Below are 19,348 nucleotides of genomic sequence, written 5' to 3' on the forward strand. Positions count from 1 at the left end.
AAATATCAGCTTCAACATTACTTTTTTATTAAAAAACCCCACTTTTTTTACTTCACTTTAAACACGCTAGAGCAAGTACTTGAATGCATTTTAATTAATAAATATTGGTTTAAGTAATGTTAGTTATCCAAAAGTTACATTTAAAAGGTTAAATTAAGAATAATACTGCCTAACATTCTGGAGAACAACGTATTGCATATTTACATTTGCTTCTCCGTTGGGCATACCAAAAAGGACCCAACTTACTTGGAAGTAGTTGCTCCTCCAATCAGCAAAGGAATCTTGATCTCTAATCTCTCCATCTCCTTGGCAACAAATATCATCTCATCCAAAGAGGGTGTGATGAGGCCAGACAAACCAATGATATCTAAAAAATAAATGGTTAGAACTCCTTTTATCCACAAGGTTCAATAGCCATTTCAGAGAACAGCAACAAGAAGCAACCAGCCAACTGTGCAGTGAGCTCATGGCCTTTTCTAGATGCTTCCACTAACATTTCATTGCCCTAGACATAGTTCTAGGACAGTGGCGGGAAAACCACTGTCCCTGCAGATGTTGTAAGAGTCCAATTCCCAACAGGCTTATGCAGGGCTGGAAGAAGGGACTGTGACATTGCCCCCCACTATTCCATCCTCCACAGGGGCACACTCCACCTCTTCCTCAACCTGTTCCCCATTGCCTTGGTTTGTTTTTTGCATTGCCACATGATAACTTCAGAGGGAATGTTGGGGCACACCATTCTGCTTCCCCAAACAGTTGAGAAAATTGCTCCATTCCACCTCATGACTGGGCCAGCGCTGACCCCAGCCAGTATGGCCAACAGCCAGGGATTGTGGGAATTGTAGTCCACAATGTTTCCAATCCTGCTCTCAGCACTCTATTAATCTATGAAAGGGGTATCAATGAAATATACAACATCCAGAATATCTGCCTGACACCAGCATTGTTATGCTTTTGCTGCCAAGCAAATATACTTTTATTCCTCCAGGAATTTGATGTAACATGATGCAACTTTCTTATAATGTTGATTTCTGTACGGTGGTATACAAATCTTTTAAATATATAAAACACAACTGTAATGTGTAACATTTTAGGAGGTAAAAGGATTCAGTACACCTCTGAATTAAAAGGTATTAAGACCAGAAAAAACACATACAAACTCCAATAGATTCAGATCAACCCATTATTTGTTACTCAAAGTCACAGCATGCCTGTTTTTTCCAACCTCCTAAAGGCATCTTAGTAATTGAAGTTCAAACAAACCAAAGATTGTACTGATCTATCTGCTCAGCATTTCCCCAAGATTACTGAAAATTAACCTTTCAAGATGCAAATTCAAGATCATAATTTCAATGTGTGGGTTTTTTGTTTTGTTTTTTAAGATTGACGAATGGTGATGAAGCTCTCCTACCTGCTTTGTTCTCAAGAGCAGCTCTGAGTATCTTGTCACATGGCGTCATGACTCCCAAATCAATAACTCTGGAGGGGGAGGGAAAATGGTACTTTGCTAGTCATCATGTGCATGTGCTTAATTAATCCATTTCTGCTATAAGGTATTATGAAGATCACTTATCCTGTTAGGAAGGCCAAAGGGAACAGCATTTGGCTTTTAATCTTTCCAGACAGCTGAGCAGCCAGACATCAGCCTTTCCCCAGCACTTTATTCCCCCACTCCATCAACCTCCCTCCCCATTCTGAGCTGCTACCACATTTGCTCAAGACAAGTATATCTGGCCTGCATCTGAACCTGATTCCATGGCCTGCAACTTCTTCCCTTGGAAACAACAAATATGACTGGGGAAATACTGTGGTACTAGGGGAAAAAATTCCTCTGCAACACCTGGTTCTGTTTAGGACAAATTGCTCATCTGTCAAGCACAGCTGACTCAGAGAACTAGCAGCTTAGTCAAAATGTTGTACACCCCACTCGAAGAAGGTGATTCTAATATTCCCAGTGACAACACAAAGCAAGCGGGGTGTGGGAAACGGGACCCACAAGGGCACGAGGTCTAGTCTAATTACCTGAAATTATTGCAGCCCAGAACAACTCCCACAATGTTCTTGCCAATGTCATGCACGTCACCTTTCACAGTAGCTAAAACAATTGTGCCATGGTAGGGGTCCTGCAAGAGTTAAAACAAAATCTGCAGGATTTATGAATATTTCCCACCTGAGCAACCTGCACAGTATAAATGGCTGGTTTATTGAAGCAGCTGTTATTACCAGCTTTTTTAAAGGCAGAAACAAATATTTATGAATCACGTAGCATAGTTGTTTTTTGTATACAAATATACATCTTCCTTATGGGCTTCTCATAGGCATCTATTCTAGATGGCCACTCCATCAAACAGAATGCTGGACTAAGTAGGCCTTTGGTCTGATACAACTATTACTGTACTATTACTATTACTATTACTATTACTATTACTATTACTGCACACATAATTTAACTAATCACAGGATGGAAGGCATAACAGAAAGAATGAGCATGGCTTCAACAAACAACCCATTTGGAGAGCTCCCTCACTGGTCACTGAAAGAAAATGTGTTCATTGAGAAGAAGTAGCTGCTAATACTTTATAGCATTCCTGTGGGGTCATCTACAGGGGTCCTTCATTCTCTTCTGTAATATTTAAGGGATAGCCAAGGATGTGCCCTCCAGATGTTGTTGGCTACAACTCCCATGGCCCCCAACCATTGGCCTTGCTGGCTAGAGTTTATGCGAGTAGTCCCTACATCTGGAGGAGACCAGCATTGACTACTTCTGAATTAGGCCTTTGGAAGAGACCTATTCCCCCCCCCCCCCGCCCCAAGGCTGTGCTAACTCAATTCGTGCAAAACCCTTTTCGAACTGCACCTATTGATGGCGCATCCAGCTGTTTAAACCTGCATCTGCCCCAATCATGCAGATGGCAAAGAGTGGGGAGTCCAGTTTTAAAAGAGACAGGTGTGCATGGATGAGGAAAGGTGAACCTCCCCTCCCGAATTACATGAATTCCCCCATAGCACTTTTTAACAGGACTCACATTCAAAATCCAACGGTGGGGGGACAGGGAGGGGTAGGAATTGGGAAGTTCTGACAATGTGGCTTATTTGCCCCATAGCCCAGGATGTGCCTGAACACTTTTTGTTGTGCATCCATTGTGCTTTCCAAATATGTGCCTCTAGCCCATGTTTTATACATGGCTGAAACACACCTGGGCTCAAAACAAACAGATCTGGAGCCATGATGTGCAATCTGGGCCTTCAAAATATTTTACATCACCTATAATATTTAATAAACAAACAGCAGCAGCAGCAGCAGCAGCAACACAACAACAACAATGATAATCTTTGATGCCTGAGAAACATTGTATTTACTACAATGATTAATCTCCTCTGTCTTCCTAAAATGTAGAGGTTTGGGGAGAACTGAACATCCGAGACTATGCCAAGTGACTGCGCCATCCAGCATCATTCTGCATTGTATTCATGAACACTCAAAAGCCTGCACAGCTGGGGCAGAAAGGCACATTCATTTAATCAAGCTGAAAGAAAACAAGTAAGTATAGTGGACCGGTCCAGCAATGATTGCAGATCTAATTGGTGATGGAAATCCTACAAACAAACAGGAACGAAGTACTGAAGGAGAAGGGGGAAAATCACCCAACCGCAGACAGTGCTGCAATGTGGACCAGGGCATGCGTTTGATTTAAAGATGTCTTCTACGTAAAAACAAGACCATTTCAAGCATTAAATGAATTGGAGCATTCTAATACTGGGCAGAGAACCAAATAGCTTTCCTTTTCGATCCTGGCACAAGCCTGCAGGCACAGCCATTCATTCTAAAACATAATAACCAGTGCTCTGTATGTGCTGATGTTCTGGCACCACGGTTACTGCTCTGGGGGTAACTGCACTCCAGAGAGAAGCCATGCCAGCAGATATGTATATTATTTTAATGCAGGACAGCAGTGTTTTCTCATTGTTAATGCACACCATTTAGGGGCTAACAGAATCTCTCTCTCTTATTGTTTTGCTAGCAATAGCATCCAGAATTTTCTGTAGCACCAACCAAGCAATAATACAGGATTGGCCAAATTCTGTAAACATACATACATTTCCCCATTTAAATACCAATATGCCTATAAGATAAAGACACACACCCCAGTAGACACACACACTCCTAAGCTAGCTATCAATTGTTTTAAATGTTTCCCATAGCCTTTTTCTTTTTGGTCTTAGCTCATTCTGGTTTCTTACCCAAATGTCAAAGACAGCATAACTGTCTCAGTTTGTTCCCAAATCCAATACAACCTTTGCAACAATTGGAACTACAAGAACAATTGCTGTCATTTAATTTTCACGCTTGTTAGGAATGAAAAATCCTGCTATAGCAACAATCCTCAGGTTCTTTCGAGCCCTATGATTATTTCCAATATGGGAGCAACTAAACACCAGTTTGACATATGCTTCCCAAGGAGGCACAGATATGTATGTAAAAACAGGAGGCGTTCCATTCTGGAGAGCATTTCACCATGTTGCTGTCATGTGATCAGTCTCCTCTTGGGAATCAACCTCAAGCGGGGGGGGGGGGGGGCGCGGAATGATGCCAGTCCAAGGCAGATGAAGCTGTGCAAATGGCTCAGCCCTTGTGCTGCCAAAAAGCACCCTCCCCACAGTAATTTTTCAGCTTAAAAACAAACAATTGTGCTGTGCTGTGTGTTTGTGTGTGTGTGTGTTTAATAAATCAGCCTCTTGTAAACTGTTTGAATGTGCAATCGTACAAATAGCTCTTCAGAACTACATACACCATAAAAAGGCAGACACCAATCAGAAGCATAGGAGAACAGGCAAAACAGACAAGGTTTTGCTATGGGAGGTGTGTGTAGCATTTGAAGAGGGAAGATGGAGGGAAGCTGGGCTCACCCCACTGAGACAAAAAGCCATGCTTTTATATCTGCTGCACACGCCCCAAGGTATTTGGTGAAAGTGCATGCAATGTCCAGGACAATTAGGTGCAGAGTTTATCATGATGGATCTCTGTGCAGCAGTGGCTACCGTTAGTTACTGGGCATCTGTTTTTATTGGGGAAAGTGTCAAAAGGCAAATTTTATATGTTACAACCAACCACTTGTTTCCAAAACCAAATCTACTTGTCTTTTTTACAGTGATTGCTGCAACCAGCCTCACAAGAAACTTTGCTATAACCTGCAAGGCTCTAACACAACCATGGGGAAAAATCATTAAAGAGAACCAAACAATGTAGTGTGCAAACTTGCCTCTTCTTCTGTGGAACCTGACAATGCACGCATTTCCTCTCTTTCCTTTTCCATGAAGGGAATCAGATGACCAACAGCCTTCTTCATAACACGAGCAGATTTGATAACCTGGATGCCCAGATTCAAGGGAAGAACCAATTACAGCTATGTGTTTAGCTAAGAGTTCATTTTTAAAACAACAACAACAACAACAACCTCGATCCATCATGCAAATTAAACCAGACTATCAATAACCTCCAATTAAAAACACACTTTAGTATCTTCCCTATTCTCTGCTGCCTAGAAACTCCTGCACTGATCATATTAACATGCCTCCATGCTGCTTAGCCCATTCACAAATCCATCTCTATGGGCTTGCTCAATCATTGTGTTGGGCTGTTGGCCAAAAAATGTGAATCAATATCTGGATTAATGGAGTGCCATTGGACAACTGTCTGCAAATGTAAGGAGAGCCCACATCAGCTAAACTGGCCCTACTGTGAGGCACAAGTGCTTTTGAGGAACTTATAGATAAAACTAGAAATAAATTAACAAACAAAAACAACAACAACTCTGTGAACACATTACCACTATACTAAGAGTGAATACCAAGAAAAGGAATAGACAAATTAAAAGAATTATGTTGCAGGCTGGCCTGCCAACATATAGTAGTGGATAACAGCACATCCAGAAAGCTACTAGTCTAGAAGGAATTGTTGCTCATCCTGGAAGGCTGAATATAGGAATGCCCGTAGCTATTAGGGAAGATGAAAACAGCATCCATTTCACTGTTTAGGGTATGCCTAGATTCTTGAACTGTGGAATGGTGGAGGGACTATTGATCAGTGGTATAGCACATTCTTTGCATGCAGGAGATTCCAGGTTCATTCTCTGGCACCTCTAGTTAAAATGGGCTCAGTTAGCAGGTGACAGGAGAGTCACTGCCAGAAATATAGACAATGCTGTTTTGTTTTACTGTTCTGCTGGGAGCTACCCAGAGTGGCTGAGGGAACCCAACCAGATGGGAAGGATATAAATAATACAATACAATACAATACAATACAATACAATACAATACAATACAATACAATACAATACAATACAATACAATACAACACAATCAGTGCTTTTTTCTGGGGGAACACAGGGATACGCATACCCCTAAACATTTTGTGAATCTAAGTTTGGCCTCGTTGAGGGGCAGTACAGTGGTACCTCGGGTTAAGAACTTAATTCATTCTGGAGGTCTGTTCTTAACCTGAAACTGTTCTTAACCTGAAGCACCACTTTAGCTAATGGGGCCTCCTGCTGCTGCCGCATGATTTCTGTTCTCATCCTGAAACAAAGTTCTTAACCTGAGGTACTATTTCTGGGTTAGCAGAGTCTGTAACCTGAAGTGTCTGTAACCTGAAGCGTCTGTAACCCGAGGTACCACTGTATTTCAATATGAGTAGGAAAATGAGACTATCCCTAAACATTTTTTAAAGAAAAAAAGCACTGAATACAATACAATGCAATACAATACAATACTAATACTAATGATGATGATGTAGTCTGATCTGGTATAAAACAACTTCTGTGTTCTACTGGTACAATTCAGATGAAGCCACTCTCTGGGGCACACCCTAGGTGGAACAGGCTATTGGTCTGGTAATCAAATTATCTATAAATCATTCATTTTCATAGATAACTTATTAATGGTTAATAGAAAATTCTCATCATTCTTCTTTACCTGTGGTAGAAACATCTTGCCAGCTCCAAAAAGATCACCAACTGTTTTCATGCCGTTCATCAGAGGCCCCTCAATTATATGCAGAGGTCTGGGATACTTTTCTTTGTTTAATCTAGCTTCTTCTGTGTCTTCAATCACATACTTCTCAATACCCTGGGGGCGGGGAGAGAGAGAGACATAGTATTAGTGTGCTCATGCACTGCTAAAATAAGCATAATCATATTACACTAACCAGAGTGGGGAGCTGCAGAGTCTCCGAAAAACGAGGAAAGGACAGGGGCAAAGCAGAGAGAGGAAAGTCTCCCTCCTCTTTATCAACAGCTGCTTTTGCTGGAAGTCTGCAGGGGGAAGGACTGGGTCTTCACCAGCAGACACAAACACAGCCCATCTCTATGAAGGAGTGTTAAGTCAAAGAAAGTCATCAACGAGTAAAACAAATCAGCGTCAGAAACCAAACATTATACAAGCAACATCAAATCAAGTTGAAAGCAGCAGAAAACTTTTTCAGGAGTGAGTCTGACAAAACAGGAAGTGAGAAGGCCACTCATAGGTATCCCAGGAGCAAGGTGGCCCTGTTCTTAATTGCCTCAAATCAAAAGGGAGGGGGCACTTCAAGCAAGGCTTCTGAAGGAAGTTTTAAAGAGTGACAGATGGTTCTTCTGTTCTTCTGTTGATACCACATCCCTCTTCACACTTGTAGCCAGAGGTACGCTCAGTAAGGCCAAGTGGGTAAAAAACCAGTTAAGCCAAAATGAGCTTAGTCTGTTGCTTTCAACCTCAGTTTAAAATCTGTACCACTTTCTTTCCTCCTTGAGCATAAGTCTGGATTGATATTTAAGATAATTAAAAATAAAGTTGGGAAATTAGATTTTTGTTATTATAATAAAAAACGACTTCTTTAAAAAAGAAAGACAGGCAGATCTGTTACACCTTTGGTGATTTTTCTCATATACTGATTTATGTTTTAATATCAGCTTTTCATTTTATATGTTATATAGCAAGAGTTGACTTGCGGCTGATACAGCCTTAGAATAACATAATCTGCAAAACCATCCATGGTAGGAGTCAGTAATCAATACATTTACAATCACCATGATTGCAAGGAGTTGTTGCAAAGTTATCTAAGGTGAGCAGATTTTCCAGATTTCATTACCTGTGAATTACAAGGTTGTGTGTCTTGGAAAGCTGGCTTGTGCAATTTTGTAACGTTGTGAAGTACATGGGTTGCATCTAACATTAGTTCTGCACAGAATGGACCCACTGACATTAACGGACATGACTAACTCAGGTCCTTTAATTTCAGTGGATCTAACATAGTATAACTTGGTACAACCCTATGTCTGTAAGAAGTGGTTAATACTCACTCATTTCCATCCATTAAGATAAGTCCTGCCAAACACGTTTATACCTGAATTCTATCTGTATTCCTCCTTCCATCACAAAGAAATCCTGGGAGGATTTAAGTTGGACAGGCTAAGAATATTACACTGACACCTTCCAACAACCTTCTCCTCAAATCATTCTTCAATCAAGGAATTCTACTCTTTAGAGGTTCAAAGTGCTTGGTAATAAGGAAGTATACAAAATTATAATTTAAGTAGAGTCTGTTTGAAGAGAACAGACACTGGCTTTGATATGGAAAAACACATAAAAAATCACCTTGACAAGGGCATACTCCAGTCTTTCCTCCACAGAGCCATTTCTCCATTCATCTGTCTGTACCACTTTCTTTCCTCCTTGAGCATGAGTCTGGATTGATATTTAAGGTAATTAAAAATAAAGTTGGGAAATTAGATTTTTGTTGTTATAATAATAATAATAATAATAATAACAACAATAACAGACTTCTTTAAAAAAGAAAAAGAAAAACTTGAAAGCATTTGCCATTTCGAATCATACAGCTTGAACCCCCTCTCAAGTGGAGACTTCTGGCCCAAGGAAAAGATACAGACTAAAAGTCTCCCCCCCCCCCAGCATTCCAGATACCTTCTGTAGATGGAAGGCTGATTGGGTGAGGACTTAAGTAGGTGGTGAATGCACAGTCTTCCATACATTGTTAAATTACAACTCATATCATCCCTGATGATTAGCAGGCCATCTTAGCTGTGAGTCCTAGAAGACCTGCTCCCTCCTTTGCAGATCTTTTTACAACTAGCCCAGGAGGGTGACTGACTCCAACTACAAAAGCTGAGGCTGCCGAACAAGATTCTTGGGCTGACTACTTTTGTTACTGTTTGCAGTTACCTAATTTTTTTCATGCTGTATGCCACCTTGAGCATGGCTTGAGTTATGGAAAGGCGGCATACAAATAAAATGATTGATTGTGTTCTCATTCAAATGAATCTCAAAGCGGCTTACAAACAGAAAACAACAACAACATTCTAGAGCCTAATAGAACATTATAAGTACAGCTGAAAACATATAAAATAATTAACAAATCATCAGTAAAACAATTACAATCTATAAAACACGATTAACAAAGCAACAACTAAAACAATAAGCTAAACACAATTGCAGCAAAGTCATATTATATTAACTAAACAATGCAGCATTTACAATCCATAAAACAATATTAAGATTAGCTAAATAGCAACTAAAAAAACAAGCTAAGCACTGTTTAGTTCATACACGTCCCTAAGACTCATAATAGTTCACTCTATTCCGTTCATTGGCTCTGCCCCTGCATGCATTCAGGATAAGGGCTGAAGTGCATACAAACTATATATGCAAGTCTCCATCTGCATGACTGAGAAGGCTCAGAATACGAGTATTCCTGATCACATGCTCAGAACCAAGGTACGTACAGCAGCAAGGAGGAACCTCCAGCCTATGGGCCAGATCTGGCCCACCAGCCTTCTCCATCCAGCTTGCTAGGCCTCTGCTGTCATGCTGTGCCTATTTTGATCCTGAATAAAGCCTTTTCTCTGTGTGTGCTGAAAAAAAGACTCCCTTTTCCCAATACACAAAGAGAAAATGATGCAAATCTGGCTATGTAGAAACCCTCTTGCATGGTCAATACGCTTAAATGAGTGAGTGAGTGAGTATGTGTGTGAGAGAGAGAGAACGAGGTGTGCATGTCTGAAAATGTGATGCGCGTGAGTGAGAGAGAGGGAGAGGAAATGTGATATTTGTTTATGTGAGAAAGGGTTGCATGTTCTGGCTGTGCCCACTTTTGTGTTTGAGCACCGCCCACTTTGAGCATGTTGTTTCTGATTATTTCCTCTCAAGGAAATGTGACCCTCAGGGAGGTAAAAGGCTTCCCACTCCTAGCATACAGACCCTTTCAGACCTTGTACTGAATGTGTGTGGAGGGTTGGGATCAGCAGGCGAATTATTCAGCTGCCTTATGTGGCTCTCCTATACCTGACACCTGAACAGATGATTCCCCCTCCCCACACACACACCAGCCAGACACTGGGAAACCTGGATCCCTGCCTTCCAATAGCTAACTTGTGCTCAGGATATTTTAATGTAGATGTTTTTGAACCCATGTAAACAGACGAGGCTAAAGATTGCTTTACACTAACCATTTAAAGGTATTTCCTTCTGAAGAGGCAAGGCAGTGAACCATAAATGGCTCATCAATAGAAAAAGAGATGCCTCAAGGACTGAAGTTTTGGATTTTTATTTCCGGGAACTTAATTTAAATTAACTTTATCCCTGGCCAACCTAACAGTTTTATTTCAATAACCTAACAAATTAATTTGGCTTTGGTACAGTTCCTGTTGGCTATAGTTTATATTCTGTCACGTAATGGATCACTAATGAATCAAAACCTGTACTTCATCAGCTTAAGAAAGCACCTCATTCTAAATCCCCTTCAACCTCACATTACCTAAGGCACCTTCAGAGAGAACCCAGGGAACTTTGGGAGGCTGTTTGGTGGCAGCAAGTACTTCAAACGGGGCGAAGGGGGGAGGCAGGGTACAAGAGAGCGGTACAACCTGTTGTGGCCAGATGGGCCTACGATGACACTCCTCATGAGGGAGTTGCTCCAACCCCCTTAATCGTCCTGGGTGCCTGTTGTGAGCCTTTCAAGTTCTGTAATAGCCATTTTGAGGTGAGGCGATCAGAACGTACACAGTATGCCAAGTGAGGTCCCAACATAGATTTGTATACTGTAATGGCATTATGGTATCAGCCGTTTTATTTTCAGTAAGTTTCCTATTTATCCCTAACATGGACGTTGCCGTTTTCACAGCTGCTACACACGGGGTCAACATCTCCATTGAGCTATTCACCGCAACTCCCAAAGCGTCATTGCTGGGCCAGTCATTGCCAGTCCAGAGCCCATTAACATATATATTAGAAATCTCTATCAGCCCTCTTAGGCTGGACTGAGGGGAACTGAAACTGTTCCCCTTATAGCAGGCAGAAATTAGGGTCTTTACAGTGTCCAAAACTCCAAGCACATCTCTAACAGGAGAAAAAGCAGCTTGGAAGAAGTCTGAGCTGTTTTCTCATTAAATAGGCTGGGGTTTACCAAAGGAACAGTAATTTTATTCCCTCCTTTGAGAGCTTCTAAGCATAATTATTCTTGCCTTAGGGGGGAAATGCTCATTTAACAAGCTACAAAATATTTACATCAAAACACACGTTCAGAAGAATCCTATGGTATAGTCTTCCTGAGTCTATACCAGTTGAGAATGATGGGGGGAAATTGCATGACTGAATGCTCAAAACCTCCCTGCCTGTGGGTAGCTATACTATCAAGGAGACAGATACTAGTTTAGAAAGTTAGAAGAAAAAGGCATAGTATTACTTAGGGTAATATTCAAATCATATTTGTGAGCACATACACACACACACAGCATTCTGAAATGGTATTGTCACTATGGGCTAGACATTGAGATTCTTCAGAATGTGTGCCTTGGTTCTTAATAACATTGAATGTACTATAAACAAGCATGTATACACTTGCATATTAAAACAGTATGCTTTAATATAACAACAGCGCACACAGAACACAGAGACTGCATAACTATCAAATATGGGTTTCTCTAGGTATTTCTTGCTATGCTTATATCTCGCTCTTTCTTTGGAAAAATTTCCACAGGGCTGCCAGACAACTTTCCCTCCAGGCTCAGACCTGCTTATCTTTGACATATAACATTATCATGTGCCCTCAGAATATTCCCCCCACCCCCACCTCCCAATGTGATTTTGCATCTTGGCAGAAAAATTGCACCACTCACGAAGGAAGACAAATACATAAAGCATTTTTTTTAAAAAAATCCCCAAGGTTCAATGTTTGAATGCCACAGCTTGCATTTTTAAAAAGAAAGAAGGCAAAATATAAAAATTACCTGGGCGTAACGCAGAAGCTTCTCTGTGGCCTCTGGATCCTTATTCCAAATCAAATCTTCACACAACTGCAACAGCTCCTTGTGGATATCATCATACACAGGCAAGTTTCCCGCATTCACAATCCCCATGTCCAATCCATACTGACGATACGGGAATAGGAGAGGGAAGATAATGAACACTACAAGATATGCATTCTGATCAGAAGCTGTTTTCTCAAAATGCTCACATTACCTTAATGGCATGGTACAGAAAAACTCCATGCATCGCTTCTCGAATAGCTTCCATTCCCCGAAAGGAAAAAGACAGATTGGAAAGGCCTCCACTTATTTTGGCTCCAGGCAGAGTTTCCTGACAACAATAGGATAAGCAGCAAGCTCATGATAAAAACCTATTTTCATACAAGAGGCCTAAGGGCCATCAGTGAATTCATGAAGCACATCTTTGTGGTCTAAAGGACAGTAAGCTACCCAGGCACACAGCAGTGTCTGGGCACCATAGAAACAGCAGGTGAAAAACAGCTATCACTCCAGGCAAGGTTTCTCTCAAAACATAGCCTATTCCACATTCAAGGCTGTGCATTGTCCCACTTGGATTATTTTAACATTCTATTTGCTATTCCTCATGGATAAGGTGTGAAAATCCTTGAAAACAGGAGGAGGTCAGTCTACAGATTACCATAGATTGCTCATTGATTTCCCTTAAGTTAATCTTACATTCATTAAACTAAGGAATTTCACCTCTGACTTTAAATGGCCATATTAGAGCCAGATGTATCTGCATGACTATGAGAAATATTAATCCAGTAGATAGAAGACTGTAACTAGACAGAGGAAATATGAGTTAAGAGTCCTATCTCAAGGCTCCTTCACTACAAAATTCCTAAGATGATTAATTCACAGGCTGCAGAGACAGAGCGACAAAGATCCCAACATGCTATCATACATAGATGGAAATCACTGCACATGTGCCTGCAGAGGAGCGGCAATTAGCTTACTAGCACATGCAAACAGAGCTATTTATATGAACATAGAAGAAGAAGAAGAAGAAGAAGAAGAAGGAGAAGAGGAGGAGGAGGAGTTTGGATTTGATATCCCACTTTATCACTACCCGAAGGAGTCTCAAAGCAGCTAACATTCTCCTTTCCCTTCCTCCCCCACAACAAACACTCTGTGAGGTAAGTGGGGCTGAGAGACTTCAGAGAAGTGTGACTAGCCCAAGGTCACCCATGTGGAGGAGCGAGGAATCGAACCCGGTTCACCAGATTACGAGTCCACCGCTCTTAACCACTACACCACAAGTTACTGTGTGCGTTTATATTGCAAAGAATTTCTACCCAACCATTGTTGCTTGTGAAGCACAAGCTGGCCAACCTGAGCTCCTTCAGAAGGAAGGGTGAGATAAATCAAATAAATAATAGTAACAGTGGTTGCCTTTTTGGGAGATCATACTCCTTTGTCGTATATCAGGATCTGTCAAATCATAACATTGGCCTACCTCACAGGGGTGGTGCAGAGATAAAGAAAGGAATTATTATCCTTGCTTTTATCCCCCCTCAGCTTTAGAAAGAAGGTGCGTTATAAATCCACACCAATAAAGATGGTAATAGGTAATTACTATATTTTTGCCCTTTATTTACAGGTAACATACGCACACGCGCATTTGTAATAAAGTATTTGAAGGAGATCCTGTTCAGAGTACAATCAAACTAGAGACAGAATACACTGCAATAATGGAGCTTGTGCTAATTAAATGAGGCAGCTTTCACGTAGCTTGTCAAAGACCTTTTGGCTAATCTGCCAACATTTTGCTAAAATTGCCCCATTTAATTACTATAAGTATATTTACACTACAGATAATTGTCTGGGATATTTTTAGACTGATATATAATTTATAATATCTTTGCTATCCGAAGCAGGGCTGAGGAGCTAGTACAGTACGAAGAGAGCTGCATCATTCCACACAGGCCATTGATTGCTTATATTCTGGTGTGCTCCCCTTCTCCCTCCACCACAATACTTTAAATAATAATAATAATCAAACCCCACCCCACCCTCCATTAAAGAACTCCCCAGACTCACTTTTATGGTTTTAGTCGCATTGATAAAGTTAATTGCATACAGATTGTGTTCCTCCATTCCAGTACCTATGGTAAGAATGTTGGGATCAAAAATGATATCGTTCGGATTAAAGCCCACTTTGTTCACTAGGAGGTTGTAGGCTCTGGTGCAGATCGCAATTTTTTCATCAGATTCAGTGGCCTGAAAAGGGGGAAGGGGGGGGGGAGAGGAGTGAGAAGGAAAGGTAAGTTTCCTGTCTGCAAGGTCTGACCAGTGAATCTCTTATTTTCCATGAGTTACACCAAGGCACCAATGAGCTTATTATTATCTGAGTGGATGATAATTTCAACACCCCTATATCAATTCTGTTACTCAGGGGTGTATCATATTCTGTTAGTTCCTCATTTCCTGCTGGTTTGATTCCCAGATGGCATACATACCATATATTTAAAGCTCATCACTTCCCCCACTTTCCTGGGAACTGCAGTTTAAGAATTGCAGCTCTGTGAGGAGTAAATGACAGTTCAATTTTTTTTTTGGGGGGGGGAGACATGCTCTTTCAGTGTGCAGTAAATGTGTGATATGTATGCTGCCCCCCCAGCTCATTTACTACTCCGGATTGTGGATATAACAAAAAATATTATGGGACCTTCCTCAAAGCCAGTAAGGTATGTTCAAGTGGTACTGACCTGACCCACTTCATCAAAAGCCATAACCACCACAGCTGCTCCATATCTCTTTATCTTTCTTGCTTTTGCCAGGAAGTCTTCTTCGCCTTCCTTCAGACTGATGCTATTCACTATGCATTTTCCTTGGCAGCACTTCAACCCAGCCTCTATCACTGCAAAATTTGAAGAATCGATACAGAGCGGCACCTGATACCGGGGAGTGCAAATTTACAAGTTAGCATAGCTAAGTAGCTACTTTTTTCTTTGTCAACAACTAAAACATCAACAGGAAAATGTCACAACAGTGTTGATGTTTTCTAACCTGTTATGTAGTTATGCATATAAAAAATAATGTTAACAATCCACAGTTAAAAAGAAACACGAAGGAACTAACATGCAACTTCCAACAGCGTGGTTTATCATCCCAGTTTGTTTCCCCTATACCATAGACCAGACTAGCTACAGTTTCAGGTTTGAACATAACGCTTTGCTTTTCATTTATGTAGTATAGTCGTACCTTGGATCCCGAACGTCTTGCAAGTCAAACGTTTTGGCTTCTGAACACCACAAACCCGGAAGTGAGTGTTCCAGTTTGCAAACATTCTTTGGAACCCAAACGTCTGTCAGGGCTTCCAATTGGCTGCAGGAGCTTCCTGCAGCCAGTCAGAAGCTGCACTTTGGTTTCTGAACGTTTTGGAGGTCGAACAGATTTCCGGAACGGATTCTGTTCAACTTCCTAGGTATGACTGTACTCTTCATGGTGAGCCATCTGCATTTCAAACTGTTGCAGTCCTTCAAAAGAAGAAAAGCAAGAATCCTCCCCGCCATTAATAACCCAGCACTTTGAAATGTTTCCCTGCAACACAGGTGCTGTTTTTCTGCATGGGCTCATCACACAGCATTACTGCAACATTTAAGTACTCTGCATCACCACATGAGCAGAGACAATTGCACAGGCTCTGACCACACCATGGTCACCTTGCTAGGATCAAGGGTAACATTTGGGTGGCTGAGAACCCTTGTACATCTTGGTGGGAGCTCTGGCATTACAGCAGTGCCATAGGATGAACTTTCAGGAAAGTGGCAAGTCGGTAGAAATGCAGTCACTAAATACTGTCTGTAGAATTAAAAGATTATTCCTAATGCTGTATACGCCCCTCCCCCAATTTGCAGCTCTATCTACAAGAACATCTGTTTTAATCTGACATCAGAAGTTGTGCATACAACCTTGGCAATGTCAGGTTCTGAAGCAATGAAGTTGCAGAATCTGGCCATAGCACATGGCCCATCTAGCATCCCGTCGTCCATATTGAGATCCAAAATTTGAGCTCCCATCTCAACCTGGGCCTTGGCTACACTCAGGGCATCCTAAAAAGGGATCACAAAAAAAAATAAATTGTAAAAAATATAGTAAATGCCCAAGTTGGCCTAGCATTAGTGAGTCCTTTTTATATTCCTCTTTTTTGGTGAATTCTGAATTACATCAAACTGCTTCCCACTCCCTTAAAACAAAACATTAATATAAACGTGTCTCCCATCCTCTCTTGTCTTACGCAGATTCCTCTTCTCTTTGTTAAGGGCTTGGCTTCACACAGGATATTGGACTGAAGTAGTTTCTTGGGCCGAAACAGAACCCCATTTGCACATAACCATAGTAGTTTGGAAGCTACTTTCCTGCAGCTTATTCCCACACTGCCCTAGTAATATATCAATTTAGAAACCCTGCAGGCAGAAGCAACAGTGTGGAACCTGTGTGGAAGTCAGGAATCCATGACTCCATTTCTCCTTTTCAGCTGTCCAAGAACAGCTGAAGCTCAAACTTCCAGAAATTCAAATGTTTGAGTACTGTGATGCCTATTAACAAAAATGCTTCCATGCTAGGCCGTTAAAAGAGAAGTGCCTAGACACTTTTTTTCATGCTGAACCATATTAGTACACTTCCACCAACTGCATGGAAAAAAGTTCCCTGCCGATAACTTATCTACTACAGAATGAATATGCAAACTCTTCAAATATGGTAAGTCAGAGACAAACTAAGTTGAATGCTTACTTCATAATTGCCGGCCATGATGAGTTTGGCAAACCTTCGTGATCCTGCAACATTGCAGCGTTCACCAATGTTCACAAAGTTGGTGTACTGCCCAATCCTGAAGGGTTCCAACCCTTGAAAGGGAATAACAACAACAACACAGGTTAAAAAACAGAACATACAACCTACTCTCAATTCACATAAAGCCCCTGTATAGCAGATGTAACTCATATGCAAAGCAGAATGAGCTATGCTTTAGATTTACAAGAATATACAGGCAACTCTCATTTTCCAAGCGTTTGATGCACGTGCAACCACGCACATGCATGCTGTGTTGAGCACCAGAAGAGGGTGGAACAGGGCAGGCTGACACATGCATGATGACCCAGAATGTAACCCGCACATGAATGGAGGGTTGCCTGTACTCTTCTTTATATTTATGTGACTAATGAAACAAGTCTGTCCTCTACATGGATGGGGGGAAAGCACTAATTCCCCTTGCAACTACAGAATGCAGTATGACTAGTGTACCAAAGTTTACTATTTACTGATAAAAAATACTTGTAATGTATTTTGATTTTGGCGGGATGCGGGTGGCGCTGTGGGTAAAAGCCTCAGGTCGGCGGTTCGAATCCCCGCAGCAGGGTGCGCTCCCGTTGTTCGGTCCCAGCGCCTGCCAACCTAGCAGTTCGAAAGCACTCCCGGGTGCAAGTAGATAAATAGGGACCGCTTACTAGCGGGAAGGTAAACAGCGTTTCCGTGTGCGGCTCTGGCTTGCCAGAGCAGCGATGTCACGCTGGCCACGTGACCCAGAAGTGTCTCCGGACAGCGCTGGTCCCCGGCCTCTTGAGTGAGATGGGCGCACAACCCTAGAGTCTGTCAAGACTGGCCCATACGGGCAGGGGTACCTTTACCTTTTTATTTTGATTTTATTTGAATGAAATAGCAGCATACAACAGTTATATAAAGACCACATAAAAAGTTAAAATCACAGGTCATCTGCTAACTATTACAGACAATGTTTTCATAATTGTCTGCATAAGCTTGGCAGCATAGAAAAGTTTTCAACAAATAGTCTGAAGACTGAAACAGAATGTGCCTGTTGAATCACTATCGAAAAAGCACTCCACAGGACTGGGCCAATGACAATTAGGGCTTGGGTTTTGTGCCGATATCAAATGAGTCTCTCCAGGGGTCAGAAAATGACGCTCCTACATGTGATCTCAGTGGTCAAGCTGGCATACAAGGCTCAAGTGGTCCCTATGCTAACCCGGCTTGGTAGTAAATGGACAGCCAGTGTTGATGTTCTAATAATGCTGTTGCATGTTGTCAGCCATGTGCCCCCATCAGCAGTTTGGCTGCTGCATTCTACACAAACGGCAGCTTCCGGAGCAGGTCCAAAGGCAGCCCCACATAGAGTGCATTGAAATAACCAGCCTTAAGTTTACCAATGCTTTGATTACAGTGGTCAGACATTATCTAACTACATCCATCCATTTCTCTCTCTTGGTTTTGTAAACCCTCTCAATTTAATAGCTAGTCTGTAACGACATAAATGACATATCCATTCCCAGTAAAATATAGATATCTCAAGGTAAATCAGCAAAGAGAGGCATTCTAAAACATACTTTAACAGAATGCAAATCAGGGCAGCTGGCTACATCAGTCTTTCTCACCTGAGAGCAGCATGTAGCCTTCTGAAAAAGAGGAGGCAGGAATGCGAGGCTTGCATGTCTTTACTGCTTCAGCTATCGCCCTGCATTACAAAAGAGCAAAACACAAAACAGCAGCTCAGGGCTTTACAAGTATGGATTATATTCAACTGGAACATGTTAAGAGACCAATACATATTTGCTTCTTACAGTCCCCTCTCACTTCTCCTCTAAGGAGCTCACAGGAGTGTACTAGATCGATAGATAGATAGATAGATAATGCAACTCTTAGTAAAAACAGTAATTAACATACTAACCTTTGAACACCACCCAAGAAATACTGAAGAGTGCCCAAAATTGCCTGTATAATTAATTTTCGTGACAAGAAGGCATTGCTTGCAATACCTGACATGCAGAAGTTAACTGCTCCAGATAAAATGATTATGTAAGCTGGCTCTTAATCAGGCAGAAGTTATTAACAGTGAAAAGCTATGTGCCCTGCATCAACACCCATTCTCTTCAGTTTTCCACCATATTTTAATTTTATTGACATCCTATGAGCATCCAGGCATACACAGTAATACAAAATGCTTGTGGTCACTTATGACCTCAAGTACTGCCTCAAGTACTGCCTCCCATTCCCTCATGAAGCCTTAAAATTCA

At 41.4% G+C, this 19,348-nt stretch overlaps 1 protein-coding gene across 5 annotated transcripts in view; it reads right to left on the bottom strand.

Annotated features, from left to right (window-relative positions):
* Positions 1–19,348, bottom strand: part of MTR (5-methyltetrahydrofolate-homocysteine methyltransferase) — a 63,947-nt gene that overhangs the window by 14,631 nt on the left and 29,968 nt on the right. For 4 of the 5 annotated variants that reach the window (XM_083434330.1, XM_083434331.1, XM_083434333.1 and 1 more), the window contains 13 exons: positions 18,710–18,789; positions 17,055–17,167; positions 16,232–16,372; positions 15,026–15,211; positions 14,358–14,537; positions 12,511–12,627; positions 12,279–12,419; positions 8,632–8,721; positions 6,973–7,125; positions 5,262–5,369; positions 2,023–2,123; positions 1,412–1,479; positions 247–367 (listed from right to left, as the gene is read on the bottom strand). In XM_083434330.1, coding sequence (XP_083290456.1) covers positions 247–367; positions 1,412–1,479; positions 2,023–2,123; positions 5,262–5,369; positions 6,973–7,125; positions 8,632–8,721; positions 12,279–12,419; positions 12,511–12,627; positions 14,358–14,537; positions 15,026–15,211; positions 16,232–16,372; positions 17,055–17,167; positions 18,710–18,789 — 1,599 coding nt within the window. Of the gene's footprint in view, positions 1–246; positions 368–1,411; positions 1,575–2,022; positions 2,124–5,261; positions 5,370–6,972; positions 7,126–8,631; positions 8,722–12,278; positions 12,420–12,510; positions 12,628–14,357; positions 14,538–15,025; positions 15,212–16,231; positions 16,373–17,054; positions 17,168–18,709; positions 18,790–19,348 lie in introns of those variants that run through there. The other variant, XM_083434334.1, reaches the window with a different exon arrangement.

This window comes from Podarcis tiliguerta (genome assembly GCF_965153285.1).
Source record: "Podarcis tiliguerta genome assembly, chromosome: 3".
Taxonomy (NCBI): domain Eukaryota; kingdom Metazoa; phylum Chordata; class Lepidosauria; order Squamata; family Lacertidae; genus Podarcis; species Podarcis tiliguerta.